The sequence below is a fragment of the Trichechus manatus genome, unplaced genomic scaffold, assembly GCF_000243295.1.
Source record: "Trichechus manatus latirostris isolate Lorelei unplaced genomic scaffold, TriManLat1.0 scaffold00150, whole genome shotgun sequence".
In the NCBI taxonomy this organism is placed as follows: Eukaryota; Metazoa; Chordata; class Mammalia; order Sirenia; family Trichechidae; genus Trichechus; species Trichechus manatus.
In genome coordinates, this window is record NW_004444086.1 from 4,331,134 (window position 1) to 4,358,084 (window position 26,951).

General features: G+C 46.4%; 1 protein-coding gene across 3 annotated transcripts in view; it reads right to left on the bottom strand.

The window, feature by feature from the left end:
* The window catches only part of SLC2A9 (solute carrier family 2 member 9), a 274,750-nt gene that overhangs the window by 213,602 nt on the left and 34,197 nt on the right, over positions 1-26,951 (bottom strand). For 2 of the 3 annotated variants that reach the window (XM_023740225.1, XM_023740227.1), the window contains exons 2-3: positions 20,545-20,647; positions 10,251-10,349 (exon numbers count right to left, since the gene is read on the bottom strand). In XM_023740225.1, the coding sequence (XP_023595993.1) occupies positions 10,251-10,349; positions 20,545-20,607 (162 nt within the window). In that variant the 5' untranslated portion in view covers positions 20,608-20,647. The remainder of the gene's footprint in view (positions 1-10,250; positions 10,350-20,544; positions 20,648-26,951) is intronic. The other variant, XM_023740226.1, reaches the window with a different exon arrangement.

Here is a 26,951-nt window from a genome sequence, read left to right on the forward strand (position 1 = left end):
TGATCCCTGTGAATGTGACCTAATTTGAAAATAGAGTCTTTGCAATGTAATCAACATAAGATGAGGTCATATTGGATCAGTTGTTGTTGTGTGCCATCAAGTTGATTCCAACTCATAGTGACCCTATAGGACAGAGTAGAACTTCCCCATAGGGTTTCCAAGAATCGGCTGGTGGATTCAAACTGCTGACCTTTTTTGGTTAGCAGCCAAGCTCTTAACCACTATGCCACCAGGGCTCCGTATTAGATTAGGGTGGGTACTAAATCCTATGACTGATATCCTTTAATGAAGAGGTGGGTCAAACAGAGGGAGAAGGCCTGTTATCTCTGGAGGGAAGACACCTCCACCCCCAATGTCTGCATCTCTTGCATTCCTAAGTGCCTTTCTCCTTGACAGACAAGTGATTGTTGTTGCTGTTAGGTGCCTCCAAGTTGGTTCCAACTCATAAGACACCCTATGTTTAACAGAACAAAACACTGCCCAGTCCTACGCCATCCTCACAATAGTAAGTATGTTTGAGCTCATTGCTGCAGCCACTTTGTCAATCCATCTCATTGAGGGTCTTCCTCTTTTTTGCTGACCCTCTATTTTACCAAGCATGATGTCCTTTTCCCAGGACTGGTCCCTCCTGATAACATGTCCAAAATATGTGAGATATAGTCTCATCATCTCGCTTGTAAGGAGCATTCTGGCTGTACTTCTTCCAAAACAGATTTGTTCATTCTTCCGGCAGTCACTGTTATAGTCAATATTCTTCGCCAACACCATAACTCAAAGGCATCAATTCTTCTTCTGTCTTCCTTATTCATTGTCCAGCTTTCGCGTGCATATGATGCGATTGAAAACACCATGGCTTGGGTCAGGTGTACCTCAGTCCTCAAAGTGACATCTTTGCTTTTCAACACTTTAAGGAGGTCTTTTGCAGCAGATTTTCCGAATGCAATACATTGTTTGATTTCTTGACTACTGCTTCCATGGGTGTTGATTGTGGATCCAAGCAAAATGAAATCCTTGACAACTTCAATATTTTCTCCATTTATCATGATGTTGCTTATGGCCCAGTTGGGATGATTTTTGTTTTCTTTTTGTTGAGGTGTAATCCATACTGAAGGTGGTAGTCTTTTATCTTTCTCAATAAGTGCTTCAAGTCCTCTTCACTTTCAGCAAGCAAGGTTGTGTCATCTGAATATTGCAGGTTGTTAATGAGTCTTCATCTACTCTTGATGCCCCATTCTTCTTCATATAGTCCAGCTTCTCAGATTATTTGCTCAGCATACAGATTGAGTAGGTATGGTGAAAGGATACAATGTTGACGCACACCTTTCCTGACTTTAAACCATGCAGTATTCCCTTGTTCTGTCTGAACAACTGCCTCTTGATCTACATACAGTTTCCTCATGAGCACAATTAAGTGCTCTGGAATTCCCATTCTTTGCAATGTTATTCATAATTTGTTATGAACCATATAGTTGAATGCCTTTGCATAGCCAATAAAACACACGTAAACATCTTTCTGGTATTCTCTACTTTCAGCCAAGATCCATCTGACCTCAGCAATGACATTGCTTGTTCCACATACTCTTCTGAATCTGGCTTGAATTTTTGGCAGTTCCCTGTGTATGTACTGCTGCAACCATTTTTGAATTATCTTTAGCATAATTTTACTTGTGTGTGACATTAATGATATTGTTCAATAATTTCCGCATTTTGTTGGATCACCTCTCTTTGGAATAGGCACAAATACGGATCTCTTCCAGTTGGTTAGCCTGGTAGCTGTCTTCCAAATTTATTGGCATAGATAAGTGAGTGCTTCCAGCGTTGCATCTGTTTGTTGAAACATCTCAACTGATATTCCATCAATTATCAGAGCCATGTATTTCACCAATGCCTTCAGTGCAGCTTGGACTTTTCCCTTCAATACCATTGGTTCTTGATCATACGCTACCTCCTGAAATGGTTGAAAGTCAACCAATTTCTTTTTTGGGGGGGGGTACAGTGACTGTGTATCCCTTCCATCTTTTTTTGATGCTGCCTGCGGCATTCAATTTTTTGCCCATAATTTTTTTTACTTTAAACCATTCAGTATTCCCTTGTTCTGTCTGAACAACTGCCTCTTGATCTATGTACAGGTTCCTCATGAGCACAATTAAGTGCTCTGGAATTCCCATTCTTTGTAATGTTATTCATAATTTGTTATGAACCACACAGTTGAATGCCTTTGCATAGTCAATAAGACACACGTAAACATCTTTCTGGTATTCTCTACTTTCAGTCAAGATCCATCTGACCTCGGCAATGACATCGTTTGTTCCACGTACTCTTCTGGGAAAGATCAAAAGGCAGTTGTTCAGACAGAACAAGGGAATACTGCATGGTTTAAAGTCAGGAAAGGTGTGCATGAGGGTTGTATCCTTTCACCATACCTATTCAATCTGTATGCTGAGCAAATAATCTGAGAAGCTGGACTATATGAAGAAGAACAAGGCATCAAGAGTAGAGCACGTGGAATCCTTCAATATTGTAACTTGAGGCTTGAATTTTTCCTTCAGTTCTTTCAGCCTGAGAAATGCCAAGAGTGTTCTTCCCTTTTGGTTTTCTAACCCCAGGTCTTTGCACATTTCATTATAATACTTATGGATTGAACTGTGTCCCCCCAAAATGTGTGTCAACTTGGCTAGGCCATGATTCCCAGTATTGTGTCATTGTCCACCATTTTGTCAGCTGATGTGATTTTCCTATGTGTTGTAAATCCTTCTCTCCATGATGCTGATGAGATGGGATTATTAGCAGTTATGTTAATGAGGCAGGACTCAATCTACAAGATTGTATTGTGTCTTGAGCCAATCTCTTTTGAGATATAAGAGAGAAAAGTGAACAGAGAAACATGGGGACCTCATACCACCAAGAAAGCAACACTGGGAGTAGAATGCATCCTTTAGACCTGGAGTTCCTGTGCAGAGAAGCTCCTAGACCAGGGGAAGATTGATGACAAGGACCTTCCTCCAGAGTCAACAGAGAGAGAAAGACTTCTCCTGGAACTGACACCTTGAATATGGACTTCTAGCCTCCTAGACTGTGAGAGAATAAATTTCTCTTTGTTAAAGCCATCCACTTGTGGTATTTCTGTTATAGCAGCATTAGGTAACCAAGACAGTGACCTTGCTGGTATCTGAAATACCGGTGGCAAAGCTTCCAACATCACAGCAATACACAAGCCACCACAGTATGACAAACTGACAGACAAGCAGCCAGAATTCCAGGTAAAATCTGATTTTTATATCTCACCCAGTGCCCAGCTTGGACCCTTCTTGGCTGGGTTAGACATCATTCCCAGGGGTCTCAGCTCTGTTCCTAGTCTTCCTAATCCTGGGGCTGCCTCTCTCACCTATCCCTATGCCCACTGCAGATGAATTCAGAGTGGTCGCTCAACACCAGCTGAACTCTCCCAATGCTGTGGCTCTTTTAATTCTCATTGCCACTGGGGGGCTTGTGATTTCCACTCTGTGAATATGGGAGCTGAAGCTCCGAGAGAGCCAGGCTCTTGCCCACGGCACCTGGCACCTTTGTGTTGGGGCTCTGTCTTAGGCTGGGTTCTGTAGAGGGGAAAAACCACTGAAACGTATATATATATATATATATACATGTATATATATATATATATAGAGAGAGAGAGAGAGAGAGAGATTTATTTCAAGGAAATAGCTCACACAATTGTGGAAGCTGGCAAGTCTGAAATCTGTGGGTCAGGGGGCAGGCTGGGGGCTTCTCCTACTCACATGGTTGCAGGGGCTGAGAAACCCCAAATTAGCAGGTTAGGACACAGGCTGCTAGCTCATGTCCCAAGAGCTGGAGGTCAGATGATGACGAGTGGGATGCAGGATCGAGACAGAGAGATAGCTTTGCCAGAACATCCATATGTACTGGAGACAGGACACATCCCCAAGGAAACTCCCCCTCCAACTGATTAGCTGCTCATATCAGATCACAAAATGGAAGACGATTACATAATGTCTGCCAAACCATTGAGAATCATAGCCTAGCCACGTTGACTCATAACATTAACCATCACAGGCTGGGGTTCCCAGGCAGGCTGGTCTGGCTTCGGCTTGAGGTGGCGGCAGCCCTGGGAAGACCTCCCCGGATGAGCCTTGGCCCAGCTCCTGTCTGGTGCTCACAGACTGGGCAGTGTTGGATCTGTGCTCATGTTCTGGCATTAGGACTCTTGTCCAGCTGGCCCTGGCCCCCTCTCCAGCCTCCTCCCCCTCCATCCCTTGAACCCTACAACCCAGCCACCCAGTCTTCACCATTCCCAGGTGCACTGAGCTTTCCTACAAGCCCCAACAAGGACCCTCCGACCTCCCCAGGTAAAGTCCTTCTGCAGTTCTTTGTTCATAGCTCCACACAGCAGGTCTCTTGTTGTCTCATCACTATTTGGGGACATCTGTCACTGCTGCTGGTCTGAGGGCACGTTGAAGACAGGGAAATGTGTCCTATTCATCTTTCTACCCCCAGAACCTAGCCATATGATGCAAACAAGGCAAACACACCGTGACGGCTGCTGAAAGCATTACTAAATCACCAGGTTGCTATCAGAGGTGACCTTCTGTATAACAGAACTAAACACTGCCTGGTCCTGTGCCATCTTCATTATCGTTGGTCTGTTTGAGTCCATTGTTGCAGTTATTGTGTCAATTCATCTCACTGAGGGTTTACAAAACATGGTGTTCTTTTATAGCGATTTGTCTTTCCTGATGATGTGTCCAAAGTTAAGTGAGCCACAGTCTCGCCATCCTCCCTTCTAAGGAGCATTCTGGTTATATTCCTTCTAAGACTGATCTGTTTATTGTTCTGGCAGTCCACAGTATATTCAACACCACGGTGGTGTTGGCAAAGGAGGAAGGTAGCGTGTTGAATTGTAGGTGGCAAAGGAAAGGAGGAGCCAGGCCAGAACAGCAAGTAGCAGCTGCTCATTTGGGCATCCTTTCAGTGAAAGATGTGCAAGCACCTACATGAGTAGGTACTGCAACCCCCAGCCAGGGACTGGGCCTCCCAAACAAGATGGCTACCACCCTTGCCCTCATGGAGATGAGAAGAAGAAAGAATAGGCAGGATCCCACTGTCCCATCTGAGAAAAGAAAGGGGCAGGGAAAAGTGATCCCTGGGGCTCACCTGGCAAAGGGCCTGTAAGGTCCCTGTCCATGCAGGAGGCCCAGGTAGAGTGAAAAGCGAGCCACCCTGCCCCTTGTACCAGGTGTCCTTAAACAGGTAATTCACTGCCCCAAGGATCAGGTTCCTTACGTAAAGTGAGAGGATTGAAACAGATAATTTCTAAGGCACCTCTGGCCCTGATGCTTTTGTTCTATGATTCTTTGGTTTACAGCAGGGGATGAGCAGACCACGGAGCCCCCAAAACATTAAAGCCCTGTGCTACATGACTCTGCCAGCTGGCATCTCTACCTTGGGCATCAGGTTCCTCACCTGTGACTTGCGATGGTCCCCAGTCACCTTCTGAGCACTAATAATTCTTTGAGCTTAAGGGTTTAGCCCAGCTCGATCCAGGTGGGAATGTCCCCTAGGAGTATGCTGATGTTGGGTAACATTTAGAAAGTCCAGATGCTGTTGCGGAGGGGCACATTCTGCCTACCTTTCTTCTTCCACCTCATCTGTTCTTTCCTCATTACCCTCTGGGGTTGGCTGTATAATGGCCCCCCAAAGATGTCCTCCACTGTCTGTCAGTTTGTCCTACCGTGGTGACCTGCATGTTGCTGTGATACTGGAAGTTATGTCACCAGTATTTCATATACCAGCAGGGTCACCTATGGTGGACAGGTTTCAGCAGAGCTTCTAGACTAAGACAGACTAGGAAGAAAGTTCTGGTGATCTATTCCTAAAAATTAGCCAATGAACTCTTATGGATAGCAACAGAATATTGTCTGAAATAGTGCCAGAAAATGAACCCACTAGGTTGGAAGGCACTCAAAATACACAGCAGCCACAACAATAGACTCGAGTATATCAATGATGGTGAAGATGGTGCAGGACCGGACAGTGTTTTGTTCTGCTGTACATGGGATCTCCATGAGTCGGGCCAACTTGACAGCAACTCACACCAACAAAGATGTCCATGTCCTAATCTCCAGAACCTGTGAAAATGTTGCCTCACATGGCAAAAGGGACTTTGGAGATGTGATTAAGTTAAGTACATTGAGATGGGGAGATTATCCTGGGTTATCCAAATGGGCCCAATGTAATCACAACAGTTCTTAAAAGAGGGGCAGGAGGGGCAGAATGAAGGAAGATGTGATGATGGAAGCAAAGAGACAGAAGCCTTTACCTAACACACTGGCAATGACCAAAAGCCTGGGCCCTGGTGCCAGACTTCCCAGGGCATACCTGACTCCCCATTCATTGTACGACTGTAGGCAAGTTAGGTAACCTCACTGTGCCTCAGTTTCCTCATCTGTAAAATGGGGATAATAAAAATAGATACCTCATAGGGTCATCATGAGGATGCAATGAGCTAGTGCGTGGAAAGTGCTTGAAGGAAGGACCAAAAAACCCACTGCTGTCCAGTCAATTCTGACTCACAGAGACCCTATAGGACAGAGCAGAACTGCCCCATAGGGTTTCCAAGGCTGTAATCTTTATGGAAGCAGACTACCATGTCTTTCTCCCATGGAGCTACTGGAGGGTTTAAACTGCCAACCTTTTGGTTAGCAGCTGAGTGCTTAGCCACTGCACCACCAGGGCTCCTTTGGAGGAAGGGTTGGCACCTAATACATACTCTTTCCATGTATTTGTTATCATATTTATTGTTAATACTAGGGAAGTAAAGGCTACATTGGACCCGCATAGGTCTTCAGAAATCCCCCCTCTCCTGAAACGGAAGGATAGTGTCATGGATTGAATTGTGTCCCCCAAAAATATGTGTCAACTTGGGTAGGTCATGATTCCCAGTATTGTGTGGTTGTCCTCCATTTTGTGATTTTCCTATGTGTTATAAATCATAATATCTGCCTGTGGTTAAAGAGGATCAGGGTGAGATGTAACACCCTTGCTCAGGTCACACCCCTGATCCAACGTAACGGGAGTTTCCCTGGGGTGTGGCCTGTACCACCTTTTATCTTACAAGAGATAAAAGGAAAGGGAGGCAAGGAGAGAGTTGCGGACCTCATAATGCCAAGAAAGCAGTTCTGGGAGCAGAGCGCATCCTTTGGACCTGGGGTTCCTGCACAGAGAAGCTCCTAGTCCAGGGGAAGATTGATGAAAAGGGCCTTCTTCCAGAGCTGACAGAGAAAGAAAGCCTTCTCCTGGAGCTGACGCCTGAATTTGGATTTCTAGCCTACTAGACTGTGAGAAAATAAATTTCTCTTTGTTAAAGCCATTCACTTGTGGTATTTCTGTTATAGCAGCACAAGATGACCCAGATAGATGGCAGATTAAACATTCTCCACTCAGCTCATCACTGTTTCTCCCATTAAAAAGGCTTCTTTCCTCCAAGCTCTGACCCTTCCTGTCCTTTCCACTGACACCAAAATTGTCTTTGTAACAGACAGTGAGTTGTATCACCCATACTTCATGAACCTTCAATGGCTCCCCAGTGTTTAAAGACTAAAATTCTCCTCCTCAGCCTAAGAGTTGAGTCCTCTTCCTCTGACTTTATCCTGCTTTTCCACCTCGTCCTCCATTCCATCTCCCTATATTCCCTGACCACCACCCATCTGGCAGTTTGTTGTACTGTGGTGGCTTTCTTGCTGCTGTGATGCTGGAAGCTGTGCCACTGATATTTCAAATACCAGCAGGGTCACCCATGGTGGACAAGTTTCCAGACTAAGAAAGAGTAGGAAGAAAGGCCTGGTGATCTACTTCCAAAAATTACCCAATGAAAACCCTATGGATTATAACAGAGTATCATCCAGTATAGTGTTGGAAGATGAGCCCCCAGGTTGGAAGGCACTTGAAATACACAGCAGCAGCAACAATGGACTTGAACATACCAATGACTGTGAAGATGGCACAGGACCAGGCAACATTTCATTCTGTTGTATATGGGGTCGCTGTGAGTTAGAGCTGACTTGACAGCAACTGACAATAATACCAGAACATCACACTTCTACTAATTGTTCCCACCAAGCCACCATTTTGGCATTACCAGGCCTTAAGCTGTGCCGAAGCTCCCTACTTCTCCCTATTTCTCCTATGGAAATCCTAGCCTTCCTTCATGGCTCAGCCGAAGTGCCACCTCCTCCAGGTTGCCATCTCTGATTCCCAGTGCTGAACATGCGGTAGGCATTCAATAAATATTTGTTGAATAAATGAACAAATGAAAGAATGACAGAAGTGCTCCTTCCTCATCCTCCTACAGTTCATTGGTTGAAATTGTATGATTCCACTCATCATTCTATTCCAAGTTCAACTTGTACTCGTCTCTTTACTCCTTGAGACTCCTCTCTGCTGGGTTACTGAACTTCCAAGAGGAAGCAAGATTCGTAATTTGCAGTCCTCTTTTAAAGACTGATATGGACAAGGCAGATCCTCGTAATGGGATGATATTAGGATGTCAAAATCAAAGACCACTGATGCTGCAAGAGTCTGTAAAAACCACCTAGGTCCCTGGTTTTCAAACTGTTTTTAGCATCAGAATTAATTTTTCAAATGAACTTACATGGAAACTCCAAAATGCAAAAGAGTCGAAAGAATAAAATTAGGGCTATCCTGGTGGAAATGGAATCTAGATCCTAAGGCACTTCTGCAAATTCCCAAGGCTCCTGGGAACCCTTGGAGACCCCCTGGTCCAGCCTCCCCCTTCATTTTGCTCACAGTGATGCTATTCTCCAAAGCAAGAAAAAGCCTGAAGAGTACCCAGCGCTGTCTGTAGTCTGGTCCCCATCTGCCCTTCAGCTCCTTCTCCCCCAAGCACATCCTGTGTTCCAACCGCAATGAGCAGCCTGCATTTCCCCAAACGTGCCATATACCTCAGGCCCGCATGTTCTTGCTCAGGTTGTTCCCTCCACCTGGAACACAATGAGTTACCAATTGTCTGCTCAACCTTCAAGACTCAGCTTTTCCTCCAGGAAGTCTCCCTTTGCACATCCCCATCTCACCTAACCCCAAAGGTGAAGTTAGGTCAAAGCAGAAGCCACCACCCACTGGAATGGTGTAGTGCCTAAACCTAATAGGCTGAGGTGGAGCAGGGGACAGCCTTCACCTGCAAACCAGCAGGGTGGTGCTAAGAGGGGCCAGAGAAGTGCACCTAATCTGATTTCAGGCTCAAACAGCAGCAATGAGTCTTACCCAGCAGATACCTGGGTGGCCTCTGGTTGTGACTGAAAGCTACCATCACCAAAAGAGCCAATTAGAAAATGTACACATTTCTGTAAGATCCTTGGGTGGCGCAAATGGTTTGCACTCATCTACTAACCAAAAGGTTGGCAGTTCAAACCTACCCAGTGACACCACAGAAGAAAGGCCTGGCAATCTGCTTCCATAAAGATTTTAGCCAAGAAAGCCCTATGGAGCAGTTCTACTCTGAAATACATGGGGTCACCATGAGTCAGAACTGACTTGTCAGCAATGGGTTTGGGTTTTATTGGTAAGGCCTGACGTGGAGTGTCCCTCGATGGTGCAAATAATTAATATGCTCAGCTGCAAACTGAAAGGTTGGAGGTTTGAGTCCACCCAGAGGCACCTTGGAAGAGAAGCCTGGCAATCAATCTATTTCCAAAAAATCACAGCCATTGGAAACCCTGTGGAGCATAGTTCTACTCTGACACACATGAGGTCACCATGAGTCGGAGCTGACTTGACAGCAACAGACATACACACACACACACACACACACACACACATCTGTATGCATAAGGCCCCTCCGTGGCTCCTTGATGCCGGCAGAATAGACCCTTGCTCTGGCGTCTGAGGCCTTTGGGACCTCTGGCCTCATCTCATCTGCAGACTCTCTCCCGGAACACCCACACTCCAGCCACTAAGAACTGCCTGCACTCCCAAGCCAGTGTGTGTGGTGCAGCACTTCTTCAGTACCAATGCAGCCTGCTCCCTTATCCCCTGCACCTTCTCCTGCCTCCCTGCCTCTCACTCTCTCTGCCCCCAAGTGCCCAGCACAGGGCCTGGTACAGATGGCCTGCAAGATTTGCTAAGTAGAATAGCACCCAAAACCAGGTGGGGAGACCGAAGCTGTCTGCGTCGCCGCAGCACCATCTGCTGGGCAGATCCCACGGCGCGGGGGCACTCACCTGCGTGGGGGCATTCACCACCGACAGGTTGTACCCATAAAGAAAGGAGGAGCCAAAGGCGCCCACGAAGGAGGCCAGGAGGAGCGAGCAGGACCAGTCCTGGGGGAAGAGATGAGACGCGTTAGACCTGGCACTAGGGAGCAGAGCCGAATACCCGCGAGGACGCCACCTGGACTGCTCCAGAGACACAGAAGGTGGAGGGAAGCTAATTAAGTTCGGAGCCAGCCAGCCAGGCTCTCGTCCCAGGTTTGCAGTGTGCTGGCTGGTGGTCTACGCAAAACCCTCACCCCCGTGAGCCTCAGTTTGCTGTTATCCAGGCGGCCATAGCGTCACCTTCGCCATGGGGCTGTGTGAAGATGATGAAAGCATGGCTAACGTCTTTAGTGGAGTCCTGGAATGGTGCCAACAACTTAATACCCTCGGCTGCAGACTGAAAGTGTAATGGGACCCTAGAGGCAGAGGACACCTAATTTATTAGTACTCCACCAGTTATCAGGCCACTCCCAGTCACCTCCCCCCACGTCACTCACTTCCTGTAAGTTGTTTTGCAGACTCTCTGGAGAGTCCCTGAGGGATCCAGATCTAACTGGCTCAGAGTGGTCAGACATGCATAGAACAGACAAAGGTGATGGACAGATGACCCCCGGCAGCCACGCATACTCAATAACACGAGAACTCATGCCAAGGAACAAAAAGACTCATGTCAGAGAACCAGAATCACCGGACATATGTCATCTGCAGTAGTGGAGCCCATTTCAAAAGCGAAGAGTCTGTAGGCTGCTTCACTGCCAAGTCTTAGCCCAGCCCCATAATAAGTAATCAGTAGAAACTATGAATATGTAGAACTTCCAGATCCTGCCCACCTGCCTTCCTCCACCCGTATATAAATATGTATAATTCCCCAAACCTATAAAATGTAAATGCTTCCTCAAATCGAGGAACTCAATCTGAGGTCGATACCTCTGAGTTCTCACTTGCTAGCCTGTGAAATAAATTTTCTTCCTCTCAAAACCAGCGTCTGAGAGATTGGCTCCTTGAACGCTGGCAAGGACCCATTGGTCCAGTTTCAAAAGGTTGGAGATTCAAGTCCACCCAGAGACACCTCAGAAGACAGGCCTGGCCATCTACTTCCGAAAAATTAGCCATTGAAAACCCTATGGAGCACAGTTCTACTCTGACACACGTGAGGTCGCCAGCAGGCAGAATGACTGCACAGCAACTGGTTAAAAGTCTTTAGCAGATGCTCTCTAGGTAGTTACATAGTATTTTTTAGCTGAATTCGACCAGATTCTGACCTAGGTAGGAGCAAAAAGCAAAGTCAGACTAAGTTGCTGGCAGCAGCAGCTTGCACTTGTTAAGACTTGTGTGGCAGGCAGTGTTCTAAGGGCTTTCAGGTATCGTTTCATTGAATCCTCAGAGCAATCCTGTTAGATCAGTGCTGTTTTATCCTCGGAAGAAGTACAACCAGAATGTTCCTTAGAAGCAAGGATGGCGGGACTACGTCTCACATACTTTGCACCTGTTATCAGGAGGGATCAGTCCCTGGAGAAGGACATCATGCTTGGTAAAGTAGAGAGTCATTGAAAAAGAGAAAGACCCTCAATGACATGGATTGACACAGTGGCTGCAACAATGGGCTCAAGCATAACAACGATCATCAGGATGACGCAGGACCAGGCGGTGTTTCATTCTGTTGTACATAAGGTCGCTACGAGTCGGACTCAACTCAATGGCACCTAACAACAACATTTCATCCTGATTTACAGGCAGGGAAACAAAGGCACAGAGCTGTTTCCTGGTGCTGTCTGGAATTGGGACTGGAGCCCAGGTGTCTGACTGCAGCACACACGTGGCCACCTGACACACCACTCAGCCACACATGCACATATATACACACATGCACATATTGCATGTACACATGCACACATGAGCATGCATACGACACATATGCACACATGCACACACGTGCACATCCATGCATATGCATGCAGGCACATATATATGCACATGTATGTAAACACATGTGCACCGTTCCAGGCTGAGTCATCAAGTGCCCTCCAAGCACTTCAGGGCAAGGAGCTACAGGCCAAGAGGTACAGGGCTTGGCTTGCAGCTGCCTCAATGTAATCCTGCCCCATGGCCCCATCCCAGGATGGACACAGCCACTGCAGGGCTACGGAAGAGAAACATCTGTGCTTCTTGGCAAAGGTTGGTCAGCTGGCAGGAGCCAGAGGCAGGAGCAGCTGGCATCTCTAGATGGCTTCCCTGGCTGGTCAGGGGATGTGGCCACTCACCAGATGGAGTCCCTGGGGGCTCTTAGAAGGAACTTTCTCTACTATCATTTAACATGAGCCAGTGTGGTGTGTGTGTATGTGTGTGTCTTCTAGGTACCATGCCCTAACAAAGCTCTGGGCACCCAGCAGAGATAAAAACAAGTGAAGTCCACAGTTCAGGAAAATGAATTGGTCAGATGCTACCCGGAAAGAGAAGCAGGACCCCATAGCGAATTCCCTGCTCTGCCCACCTACTGAGCCTCCTCTGGCATAGGCTCCAGTGCCAGATGGCTCCACCACTCTGCTGTGGGAGCCTCAGCCAGTTACTGGACCTTTCTGGACCTCAGCTTGCCCAACTGTAAAATGGGACCTTAACAATTGTACTTGCTGCATGAGGCTGTTGAGGAGTCGATGCGTTACTGGGTGGGGAGGCTTAGGGGTGTGTGTGCATGAAGTGTGAGCTCAGAAGGGTGCTTACTCTGTGTTTTCTCTCTCCACTTCTGGCCCGGCGATAAGGATGGCCATTGACCAAGTAAACATGCCAAGATCTCTCTTGACCTTGCCTGTGCTGCCACATCTGCCAGAAACCCTCCTTTCTAGAGACTCTTTCTTATCTAAGACTCATTACAAATGTTTCCTCCTCTGAAACAGTCTTTGAAAGCCCATCCCCTCATTTTTATGCTTATCTCTTTGATACAACTTTGTCTGACTTCCAGTTCCGCCATTTACGACCATGTGGCCTTGAGCTAGTGACTCAGCCACTCTGTAACTCAGTTTCCTTGTCTATAAAATGGGGGTGAGAATAGCACCCAGCTCATAGGCTGTTCCGCGGGAGAAAGGTGTTGAAGCAGGTAAAGTTGTCCAGAGAGCCTGGCACACCGTAGGGCCAGGTGAATGTCAGCAGCAGGGGCCAGCCAGGGAGCACCTTGGGGATGGGAGTCTTCTCCTGTCTGCACTCCTGAGCAGTCGGTGCTAGAGAGTGGATGGAGGATGAGAGGGAGGGTTTGCAGGCCATGGGGTAGACATCGCCAGGCGTGGGACCAGAATATTCTTCTGCAGTGGAAGGAGCTTGAACTGAATGGGCTTCACTGACGAAGGACAAAACCATACTGTACACAAAACTCCCATCCTCTGTCACCTTTTTTCTTTAAATTTGTCCCCTCCGTCACCTTTTTTCTTTAAACTTGTCCTTTTGGTCTCAGCTCAGATGTCACACCTCCTGACCCCTAGGTTGTGTTGGGTATCTTTTCTGGGCCCACATCACCTTTGAGGACACGGTCTGTTCCCTTGTCTGCCTGCCCGCCATACCTGGAGCTCCTGAAGAGGGGCCCCAGCCAGAGGATGGAAGGAGAAAGTGGGGGCTACCTCCTCCTGCCTCAGTTGCTCTCCCGGGAGCCCCCGCCCATCATGGCCCACCTGTGCCCACTATCTCCTCACTACCGGGTCCCACAGGCAGAAATGTCCAGCTGACAGTGGTGCTGGCTGCCTGTGCCAATGCCCTGGAGGAGGGAAGAAGAAAGCCATCCTGAGCATGTGCCAGCAGGGTTCCCCAAGATCGCATTCCATCTGCATAGCCCCCCTGCAAGAAGGTGCCATTTATCCCGGTAAACTAAGGCTCTGCGAATTGGTGCAGCATGCCTCAGGTGACACAGGTGACGACACAAGTGAGGCCAGGATTCTCACTCAGCCCTCCCACAGCCTATGGCCTTTCAGCTGGAACAGCTGCCGGCTAGCTGAGGCTGCCAACCACACCCGCCCACAACCCTCCAGGTCATAAAGAAGCCGGCTTACTATGTTTTTACCTTTCTTCTCCTTCCACCTGGCAACCCGCTCCTCAGGTGTTCCCACTCGGGCAGCTCCCTCCCTGGGGCCTGGGAGCTGGTGGTGCCAGGACTAAGCAGAGCGAAGCTCAGCCCCCTGGAATCCATGCTTTTGTTTCCATAAGCCTGGTCCTGCTGGCGCTGCTGGCAACTCAGCCCGCAGCAACTCAGGGACTCTGGGCTCTGCCAGGGCATTTGGGCACGTGAGGAGGCAGAGCCCAGGGTAGGTAGGGCAGGGCTGCCTGATCAGGAAATAAGGCAATTTTATCAAGTCTGAACACGATATGGGGCAGCATTTTTATCCCTGCTCCCAAGTCATTCCAGCAACTGATGAGTCCCAAAAGGGAAGCCTGTGCTCTCAGGAATCACGACCCAGGGTCTGAATTTCTTCTTTAGCCTCTTTTTATTTCTATTTAACAGACCAGTGTGCATGGAGGGGGATGATGGGCAGAAACTCAGGAAAGTCTCCTTAACGAATGGACTGATAAAAAGATCACTGACTTAGCAGTACAAACCCGGGATTCCAACCCTGACTCCACCCTTTTTTAATGGGGTGACTTCAGACAAGTCACTTAACTTCTCTAAACTGCCATTTCCACAACTGCAAAAATGAGGCTATTGATCTCTGCCCTGATTGTTCAAGAGTGTAATTCTGAGGCTTCGACATGAACCACGCAGCCCCAAGCAGCCTGTGGGGAGTGTCCATGGTCTGCCCCTCAGCTCTAGAACAAACAAGGAGGCTATGGGTTTGCAAGAGAAAGAATTAGCCACATGGCCATTACTCTCTCCTGCTCATTCAGCATATGCTGAGCGAACACCTAAAAAACCACAAGCTGCAGCTGATCATGGCCAACTCATGACAACCCCATGTGTGTCAGAGTAGACCTGTGCTCTGTAGGGTTTTCAATGGCTGATTTTTCAGAAGTAGATTGCCAGGCCTTTCTTCTGAGGTGCTTCTGGTGGACTTCAATCTTCAATCTTTGGTTAGCAGCCGAGTGCATTAACCATTTGTTTGCACCACCCAGGAACTCCTGAGCAAATACCTACTATGTGCTTAGTGGAAAAGCATTGAGGAGATGAGTCCCATGGGCACACTCTAGTTCCCCCCCAGAATTAACTCACTGCATAGTTCCCTTCCTCCATCACACATCCCAAACATCGGAGAAGCACCTCGGCCGTTTGCTACCAGAGCAGAGGACAGGTGCGGCACCTGGGGCAGTGGGAAAGGCGTGTTTGTAGACTGCAGAACATCTCAACGGCAAGGGCAGGGCTCAAGTCCACAAAAAAGAGGCAGAAAAGCAGCACACAGGCTTGAATGAAAAGCGCATGAATCAAAGTACAAGATGTGGCACATTGCAGAAGTGCTGGGAGTGTGCAATGTCAAATACACGTGAACATGTCCTGCCCCACCACGCACAGCTGTGGCAAGATGGTGGCTAGGAGCCAGTGGGGAACCAAAACTTCCCCTCATCCTCATCCCCCAAAAAACTCTATAATTAGGCTAGGTATATATTGAGCAAGCAGCCCTGGTGGTGCAGTGGTTCAGCGCTCAGCTGCTAACAGAAAGGTCAGCGGTTTGAACCCACCAGCCTCTCAGTGTGAGAAAGATGTGGAAGTCTGGAAAGATTACAGCCTTGGAAACGCTCCGGGGCGGTTCTACAGAGTAGTCTGTCCCATAGTGTCACTATGAGTCGGAATCAGCTTGACGGCAATGGGTTTGGCTTTAGGATTTATGTATTGAACAGGGAGCCTTGCTGGTGCAAAGGGTTAAACACTCAGCTGCTAACTGAAAGGTTGGCAGTTTGAACCCATCCAGAAGCTCCTCAGTAGAAAGACCTGGCAATCTGCTTCCGTAAAGATCAAGCCAAGAAATCTCTATGGCATGGCTCTACTCTGTAACACATGGGATCACTATGAGTCAGAATCGACTCAACAGCAACTGAAAAAACAACATATTTTGAGCACGTGAATCGTTCTGCAATAATCATTCTGCATATTGACCACTCAGGGATACTTCTTGGAGAACTGGCCATCTCTTGAATTGACCTCCAGCAAACTTGTCTGTTTCCCACATAGAGCTGAGTCCTGAGCAGGAATCACGTGTGGAAATACACAATGACAGTATGACCCGCCACGGCTGAGGCACTCCCCGGACAAACTAGGAACTTTCTGGAAGAGGTGATTCCTGAGCAGACTCTTACAGGATGAGTGGTAAGCTCACAGAAAGGAACTTTGGTGGCACAATGGTTAAACCCTCAGCTGCTAACCAAAACGTCGGCAGTTCAAACCCACCAGCCACTCCGCAGAAGAAAGACCTGGCGATCTGCTCCTGTAAAGATTACAGCCTAGGAAACTCTAAGGGGCAATTCTACTCTGTCACACGGGGTCGCTATGAGCACACAACAACAACAAGCTCGCAGAGATGGGCATGGGTGTGGGAGGGCATTGATGCTGCGGTGTATGTGGGAAAGTGAAATAGCTCTGCCTGGTTGGGGCCTAAAATGTGGGAAGGCCCAGAGGAAGGGAAGGGACAGCAACATCCCTGTACATCTGGGACTTCCCCTGTACTGTCCTGATGAGACCTTGTACTTGTCATCATTGGCTAATTTTTGGAAGTAGATCTCCAGGCCTTTCTTCCTAGTCTGTCTTAGTCTAGAAGTTCTGCTGAAACCTGTCCACCATGGGTGACCCTACTGGTATTTGAAATACTGGTGACATAGCTTCCAGCATCACAGCAACACACAAGGTACCACGGTGTGCCACACTGACAGATGGTGGTGGTGGTCTCTCTGGCAGATCCTAGGAAAGCTTGCTCCTATCATGGATGTGGTCATGAAACAAACTTTCTCTGGTATTCTAGGGATGGGTGCATTCAGCCTGCTCCTTCACTCACTTATGTCTTCAATATTGCATCATTATCAAATATATATCGAGTTCCTATCATGCCAGGTTCGTTGGCATTCACAACCTCATTACAACTCCTGGCCTTGCTTCGGCTCTTCCTGCTGACTCGATATCTTAACTTCATTCGGCCTCCATCACCACCTCCTCCAAAAGGCCTCCCTGGGCCTCTCTCTGCCCTGCCTCTGGGCTCCATGTGCTGTTCATGTCTGCCCCAGCCGTTATCACCCTTTCTTGCAAGTGTCTGTCCTCACGTCTGCCTTACCCTCTGGACAAGTTTCCTGAGGGCAGGGGCTACATATATCCTACCAGCTGCCATCGAGTCCGCTCCAACTCATGGCGACCTTAAGTGTGTCAGAGTAGAACTGTGTTACCATAGGGTTTTAAATGGCTGATTTTTTGGAAGTAGATCACCAGGCCTTTCTTCCGAAGTACCTCTGAGTGGACTTGAACCTCCCACCTTTAGTTAGCAGCCGAGCATGTTAACTGTTTCCACCACCCAGGGACTCCACGTGTATCCTAAGAGTCTGTATTTCCAGGGCTTCCTCCTGCCCTGTATGGAAGGGTCTCCGTAGATACTTCTGGAACTGAACTCAAACTGACCTCTGGATGATGCTAGAAAGTAAGCTTGGACAAGGTAAAAATTTTCTAGCAGGGAAAGTTTGGGGGAAAGGATGAGTTTTCTACTGGATATCATTTAAGCAGAATATTTGAAAAGACTCACTCCTTCCTCCATTACACCAAAAGCCTAGATAGTGGAATCTTGACTCAGCACCAAGAAAAATAGATAGTTTCCACTTAGAGGGAATTACTGTGCATGTAACACGACCCTGCCATGTCCCTAGGTGACCCGAGGCAGGTGGCTTCACCCCCTGAACCCCACTGCACGCTTGTATGATGGTGATAGTGAGGCTCAGGCTGTCCATCTCACAGTCGCCTGCCAAATTGGTAAGTAGACTTGTGTGGATATAAATTTATTATAAATATGGACATATTTCTTCTGGGTTGTGGTGGCCTCCACACCCGTCACAGGAGATGAGGCACAGCAAAACCATCAAAGCATGGGCTTTGCTTGCAAGCGGCCATTCAAAGTACAACAATTGGTCTCTATTTGCCTGGAGCAACAGAGGAAGAAGGATGGTCAGCAACAGAAGGAGGATATGGAATGTATGGCTAATTGCCTCCATGAACAACTGCCTCCTTTGCTGTGAGACCAGGACTCGACGGTGCCTGGCTACCATTACTGAACATTTTGATCAAAGATTCTGTAGAAGAATCCTGATCAAAACGGGGGAAATGAAGAACACAATTTCAAATTCTCATAGACTCCAGACTTTCTAGAGCCAAGGGGGCTGGGTGAACCCCTGAAACTACTGCCTTAAGATAATCTTTAAAACTTAAACCAAAAATATCCCCTGAAGTCTTCTTAAAGCTAAACAATAGTGTAGCTTAACTACTAAAAAGTATCTACCTTGGGCATTATGCTCTTTTAAGAACTATCTATATGGGATCAAAGTGACAGTAGCAGCTCAAAAGGTTAGAGAAGAACCTTAGGGGGCAGTGAATTTATGTTAATGGGGAGGAGCAACTCAGAAAAGGAGGGTGAGAATGGGTGCACAACTCAAAGAATGTAATCAATATCACTGAATGGTACATGTAAAATGGTTGAATTGGCATATGTTTTTCTGTGTATATTCTCAACAGCAACAAAATAAAATTAAAAAATAAAATAAAAAAGTCTGGGCTTCAGAGATAGGCCAAGGTTTGAAACTGGCTCCATGTTGTAGTGGCTGCATAGACTTTGTCATGGATTGAATTGTGTCCCCCAAAAATGTGTCAACTTGGCTAGGCCATGATTTCCCGTATTGTGTGGTGTTCACCATTTTGAGATCTGATGTGATTACCCTATGTGTTGTAAATCCTAACCTCTATGATGTTAATGACGCAGGATTACAAGCAGTTATGCTAATGAGACAGGATATAATCTACAGGATTAGGTTGTATCTTGAGTCAATCTCTTTTGAGATATAAAAGAGAATTGAGCAGAAAGAGAGAGGGACTTCCTTCCACTAAGAAAGAAGAGCTGGGAGCAGTGCATATCCTTTGGACCCGGGGTCCCTGCACTGAGAAGCTCCTAGACCAGGGGAAGATTGATGACAAGGACCTTCCCCCAGAGCCAACAGAGAAAGAAAGTCTTCCCCTGGAGCTGGTGTCCTGAATTCAGACTTCTAGCCTCCTAAACTGTGAGAGAATAAAATTCTGTCGGTTAAAGCCATCCACTTGTTGTATTTCTGTTATAGCATCACTAGGTAACTAATACAGAACCCTGGTGGCATAGTGTTTAAGAGTTTGACTGCTAACCAAAAGGTCGGCAGTTCGAATCCACCAGCTGCTCCTTGGAAACCCTATGGGGCAGTTCTACTCTGTCCTATAGGGTTGCTATGAGTTGGAATCGACTCGATGGCAATGCGATAGGTAACTAAGACACCCTTGGAAAAGTGGCTCCATCCCTCTTTGAGCCTCAGTTCCTCAGCTGTAAAATGGGAATCATGATACTTTCACCTTGGTTTGATCAAGAGAACCAAAGGGCACAGGCGTAAAGGTCAAGCACAGAGTGGGTGCTCCCTGGCTGTGCTTTTAGTCTGGTGTAAAGAGAGGATCTGGGAGTCCTGAGGAAGGGGAAAGCCTTTCTAACTGTCAAGGACTTCACAAGGAGGGGCCAGCTGGACTAGGCCTTGTGGTGGGGAGGGGGATGTTGTTGTTGTTGTTGTTGTTAGTTGCCATCAAGTCAATTCCAACTCATGGCGACCCCATTTGTGCAGAGTAGAATTGCTCCATAGGGTTTTCAAGGCTGTGACCTTTCGGAAGCTGATTGCCAGGACTTTCTTCCAAGGTGCCTTTCAGCTAGTAGTCAAGTGCTAACTGCTTTTGCCACCCAACCACCTGGGGAGGGGGATGGGTTTCAGCATATCCTTAAGGTTGATGACATAATCACCTTTAAAATCAACTGTCCCCTCAATGAGAAGTGACTTCAGAATGGAGACCCCAAGCCCAGAGAGTCTCCAGCAGATCAGTTTACCAATATTATCAATTGCCTGAGTTTCTCATTGCAGAAACTTTCCAGTTCATAAGGCTTCTCCCCATATCATTTTGTTCCCAGCCGCTGCCCTTCTCTCTGCCTGACTGTGCCTTAACCTCTCTTCCCCTGGGAGGAGGGAGGGAGAAAGGCGGACAAGGAAGGGCTGCCCCAGGGTCACCTGAGTACTCATATAAGAGGGAGATAAGGAAATAAGGACTGACCAGTTTCTTTTTCTCCAAATCATTTTCTATGTCATCTGCCGGGTCCTTTTCCCTGGCCTTCATGGTTTATTTTTTAGATTTGAGACAAGTTTGTCTTTTTTTCCTGAAAAATAGAAAAAGAAAAGAAGTAATTAGACTCATGCTGTCACATATGGATAACTCAGGCAGGTGGCCCAGAATGGCCTTTGAAAGATTTGCTGCAAGGGGCCCTGGTGGGGCACCAGGTCAGGGGACAAGAGAGCTCTCACTTTGCTGCCAGCTCCCCAGAGACCTGGCCAAATCCCAGCCCTTCTCTGGCCTCTGTTTCTCCATTTGTGAAATGTTAGAGTAGGATTCCATCTGTGTTTTCCACACTTGTTGCATGACTTATTAAAATCACAGGCCTCTCCCTGTAATATTCTAATTTGTAGGGAATTCTTATGATGGGGCTCGTTTCGGAAACAGTTTGCTCACAAGGATGTAAAAATGAAAGCAGTGAAATTAAAACTCAGTGTTTTAAACTCAGTGAAATTAAAACTCGATCCCCCCTGTCAAAATGGAAAAAATGACCAATATTGTACACCAGCCACCAGCAGGACAGAAGTAGACAATTGTACTGCTTTTCTGAGGTCCGGTTGGAATTATGTTTCTAAAGCCATAAAAATACTTATGCCCTTTAGCTCATCTATGCCACTTACAAAAATTATCCTAAAGCAAGAATAAGAATGTGCAAAAAGGTTTAAGTCCAAGATTTTCACTACAGCATTTTTCACATTAGAAAAATGGTATTCACAATAAGAAAAACCTAACCAAATAGTTTAAAATATGCTACATCCATATAACAGAAACTCATAACATTTTACAAAAAAATCTATGTTATAAAAGAACATTTAATGCCACAGGAAAATGCTTATAACATATTCTTACTTTAGAAAAAGAGGAAGACATATTAAAGAGTATACATTATTCAACATCAAACAATACCAAATGATTCCAACTCATTGGGACCCTATAGGACAGAATAGAACTGCGTCATAGAGTTTCCAAGGAGCAGCTGGTGGATTCAAACTGCTGACCTTTTGGTTAGCAGCTAAATGCTTAACCACGGCACCACCAGGGAGCTCTGCATGAAACAATAGATGTGTCGCAGAGAGCAGCGGAGACAGGAACCATGCCATAACTTTTACAGAGAAGTGGGGCCAGGAGAGTCACTCTGAGGAGTCGACCCCCACTTCAGTCCCAGCAGTTTATTTTATAGTCAATACAGCAAGCAATAAAGCAATTAACAAAACAATGGGCTTTGGGTGCGGGCAAGGGAGAAGGAATTCAGGTAAACAAGCGAATCGGTAACAGGGCAATAGCTTTGGGAAAACAAGCCATGCCTAATCTCATTCTTATCGCTGACAAATCTCCAACATGTCGTATACAGCACAGAGGCCTGTGGGGGCTGCAGTTGTCAATAGTGCAGCCATGTTTAAATGGCATATATCCCACGTAGATGTATTTACGAATAGATGCAAGTTATTAGAGGATAGGTATATTTAAACAATGTACATGTGTTTTTAATTAAAATTAAACTTAAAATGTAATTTTTATGCAGTGAATTATTTATACAGCAAGTATTCGTTAAGCTCTTATTATTGAGGTTATGGGTGCAGTGGTTTTTCAGTGGTAGAACTCTCGTCTTCCATCCTGGAGACCCAGGTTTGAGTCCCAGCCACTGCAAATAATGTTTGTCAGTGGAAGCTTCCATGCTGCTATGATGCTGAACAGGTTTCAGTGGATCTTCTAGACTAAGATGGACTAAGAAGAAAAGCCTGGCAATCTACTTGTGAGAAATCAACCGATGAAAACCCTATGGATCGCAACAGTTGAATCCGCAACCAACCATGGGGATGGTGCAGGACCGGGCTGCATTTCATTTCATCGTGCATGGAGTGGCCATGAGTCAGGGGCTGACTCAGTGGCAGCTGACAACAGAAGCATGTAGATCATGGAGATGCAATCTTGACCAAGCTCGGCCACACCCTGCTCTCAAGGAGTTTCCATTTTAGGAGGAGAGACGATTAAGTAAGAGCGAGCGATCGGATTGCTTAGGGAGCAGGTGGGCCAGGTACACAATGGGAAGGCAGCTGGAGATCCACCAGTTTGCAGAGATGGGGAGAGGACAGATCACAAATTTATGTGCATAGAAAACAGACTGGAGGAAATAGAGCAAAACATCAATAGCAGTTACTATGCAGTGGCGTTTTAGCCAATTTTTATCATATTTTTTTAAAATAGTTTTCCAATTTTCTAAACTGAAAAAAATACTCTTATTACTAGAAAAATAAGTTATTTTAATTTCTTTAAATTAAAAAAAACTTGAAGAATTAAGCCCTAAAGGTCTTGAGTAACCTAAGAGAAGTAATGTTTGAATGTTGTGCTTCCTAAAGTAGAAAATACAATTCTGGAAAAATATGCAATTCTTATAGGATGATGGAAGAAATATGACCAGAATGGTCCTTAGAAGTGAGATTTTGACTTGTTGACCAACTTTGGACAGCTCATCAGGAAAGACCAATCGCTAGAAAAGGACATCATGTTTGGTAAAGTAGAGGAAAATGAGGGAAACCCTCAATGAGATGGATTGACACATAGCCTCAACAGTGGACTCAAACATGCAAATGATCATGAAGATGTCTTAGGACTGGGCAGTGCTTCCTTCTGTCATACGTAAGGTGGCCATGGGTTGGAGGTGACTCGACAGCAACTAACAACAAAATAGGGTGATGGGCTCTGAGCCATTGATTCAGACCCTGAAGTCATTTTAGCTGGCCTGACAAGAATATTCATTGGTGAGCTGCTGTAGCCAGCACGTTAGGGTGATATTCAAGGCTCTTCACCCAGGAACCCCAACTGTTTCATCCCAGCACACACCTGAGTACACTCCAGCCCACTGGACCTCCATTTTCCTGAAACAATGTGCATTCTCAGGGTTTTCTGCTGTGGTGTAGGCGGCCATCTTGCCTAGAATACCTTTCCACCTCCTTCTGTTTCACCTTCAAGGCTTACCTCCTCTGGTCGTCTGTCTGTTCCTTTTGGAATCAGTCTTCCTTGTGCATCGCATAAAGTATACCATTAGCTTAGCAAGAAATCAAATTGCATAGGCTGTTTTCTTGTCTGTCTGCTTACCCTTGACTATGACCTCCTCAAGCCTGAGAGCTGTAGCTTATTCATCTCTTTATCCACAGAGTCCAACATACTGCCTGGCCAGAGGAGGTGGACAGTAACCAGAATGGTGAGGTGGAGAGAAAGAGATGGGAAAAGATGAGCTCAGATGGGATGGGATGGGACAAAGAAAGCCAGAATGGCAGTATTCATGGCTGCCACACTATCCACCTCCAAGGGCTGCATTCCCATTTCAATTCATGTGAATAGCTTCCACTACAGAACTCATGGGAGGACCATTCACACAGGCAACAACGGAAATGTCCTCCTGGAGTTGCACAACACGGTAGCCTTGCAGGAACTTGAGCAAGAAGATGGTCTCCAAACCATCAGGCAAGAGACAAGATTTGAAAAGACATGGGACAAAGTGGAAGGAGCAAGGCCATTGGAGTCAGATCTGAGTCCTCTTCTAGGCTTTGCAACTGTGACCCAGGACAAGTGACTTCACCTCTGGGTCTGTTTCCTTATCAATCAACTATAGATTATTATCACTTCCTCACATTATGGTTGTCAGGTGAGGGACATTGTTGGCTTTAGCTGTCATCAAATTTGTTGCCTACTCATGGCGACCCCATGTGTTACAGATTAGAACTGTTCCATAGAGTTGCCCTAGCTATAATCTGTGAAAGCAGATCACCAGGCCTTTCTTCCACAGAGCTGCTGGGTGGGTTCGAACCACCAACCTTTAGGTTAGCAGCTGCTCACAAACCGCTTGTGCTACTCAGGCTCCTTCAGGTGACAGATAATGTATATAAAAAGCCCTGGGAGATAGCTGGCAAATCCTTGGTGCCCAATGAATGGCAGCTATCATTCACTGAGTTAGAGAAAACTTAGCAAGTAACATACTTGGGAATGGAAGGAAATGAGTTCCCTTCTTAGGCTTGAGATATTTGTGAGACATCAAAGTGTAAATATCTCTTAAAAACTCAAACTGAACTCATTGTGTTGAGTCAGTTCCAACTCATAGAGACCCTATAGGACAGAATAGAACTGTTCCATAGGTTTCCTAGGCTGTAAACCTTTACGGAAGCAGACTGCCACATCTTTCTCCCGTGGAGCATCTGGTGGGTTCAAATCGAAGAACTTTCAGTTAGGAACCGAGCGCTTTAACCACTGCACCACCAGGGTTCCTTAAATATCACTTGCCAAAACCCAAACTCATTGCTGTCAAGTCGATTACAACTTATAGCGACCCTATAGGACGAGTAAAACTGCCCCATAGGATTTCCAAAGAGCAGCTGGTGGATTCAAATTGCCAGTCTTTTGGTTAGCAGCCAAACGCTTAACTACTTGCACCACCAGGCTCCTTAAATATCACTTAGGCAGTTGGAAATAAGAGTCATGCCCAAGAAGTGGTCTGGGCTGGAGATGACTTAAACAATAATTAACGCCATGGGATTGGGGCAGATGAACCAGGGAGAGAGGGTAGAAAGAAAAAATTCCTAAGGCATTCTACCCTGTAAAAAGCAGATTGTGGCTGCTGTTGCTGATTAGCTCCCACAGTGTTGGCCCCTGATTCATGACAACCCCATCACAACAGAATGAAACGCTGCCTGGTCCTGCGGCCATCCCGTGATCACTTTTGGATCAGAGTACTGTGATCCATAGGGTTTTCTTTGGCTGATTTTTCAGAAGTAGATCACCAGGCTTTTCTTCCTAGTCCAGCTTAGTCAGCAAGCTCCACTGAAACCTATTCAGCATCATACCAACACACAAGCCTCCACTGACAGGTGATGGCTGCACATGAGGTGCAATGACCGGGAATCAAACCCAGGTCTCCTGCATGTTGTTGTTGGGTACCATCGAGCCTGTTCTGATTCATAGCGACCCTGTGTACAACAGAACAAAACACTGCCCAGTCCTGTGCCATCCTCACAATCATTACCATGCTTGAGCCCATCATTGCAGGTACTGTGTCAGTCCATATCGTTGAGGGTCTTCCTCTTTTTCTCTGACCTTCTGCTCTACCAAGCATGATATCCTTCTTCAGGGACAGGTCCCTCCTGATAACACATCCAAAGTATGTGAGACAAAGTCTCTCCATCCTTGCTTCTAAGGAGCATGCTGGCTGTACTTGTACATTCTTCTGGCAGCCCATGGCACATTCAATATTCTTTGCCAACACCACAACTCAAAGGCATCAATTCTTCCTCGGTCTTCCTTATTCATTGTCCACCTTTCACCACGCACATGAGGAGATTGAAAATACGATGGCTTGGGTCAGGCGCGCCTTAGTCCTCAAGGTGAGATCTTTGCTTTTCAACACTTTAAAGAGGTCTTTTGCAGCAGACTTGCCCGATGCACTATGTCGTTTGTTTTCTTGACTGCTGCTTCCATGGGTGTTGATTGTGGGTCTAAGTAAAATGAAATCCTTCAATCTTTTCTGCATTTATCATGATGTTGCTTATTGGTCCAGTTGTAAGGATTATTGTTTTCATTATGTTAAGGTGTAATCCATACTGAAGGCTGTGGTCTTTGATCTTCATCAGTAAGTGCCTCAAGTCCTCTTCACTTTCAGCAAGCAAGGTTATGTTATCTGTTGTTAATGAGTCTTCCTCCAATCCTGATGCCACATTGTTCTTCATACAGTCCAGCTTCTCAGATTATTTGCTCAACATACAGATTGAATAAGTATGGTGAAAGGATAAAACCCTGATGCACACCTTTTCTGATTTTAAACCACAAAGTATCCTCTTGTTCTGTTGGAACAACTGCCTCTTGGGTTATGCACAGGTTCCACATGAGCACAGTTAGGTGTTCTGGATGGAAGGCTAGAATTCTACCACTGAACCTCCAATGCCTCAGATGGAAAATTGGCTAAGGAGACTGAGTCAGCGAAAACAAGGAGATAAGCCATTAGAAATAACAAGACAAAATAAGAACGTAAGATGTGAATGGTTAGCTGTGTTGAGTGTTTATCAGAGTTCAAGTAAGAAGATCAAAAACTATCCACAGGATATGGCCACATGGAGGCCACTGGCAACTATAACAAGAGCAATTACAGAGGAATGGTTGGAGAGAGACGGAACCACCTGGAAAAAGGAGGCTGTGTGTAGACAAGTCTCCATAAAACATCACTGTGAGGAGGGGCAGCAGTGGGGTGTGGATCAAAGGAAGAAACGTGGTAAAAGTATGGCTAGGATTGCAGATCTAGAAGTGGGAAAATGGCGGAGCTTCTGCTTAATGCCGTCTATAAGATGACTGTAGACAAAGCAATC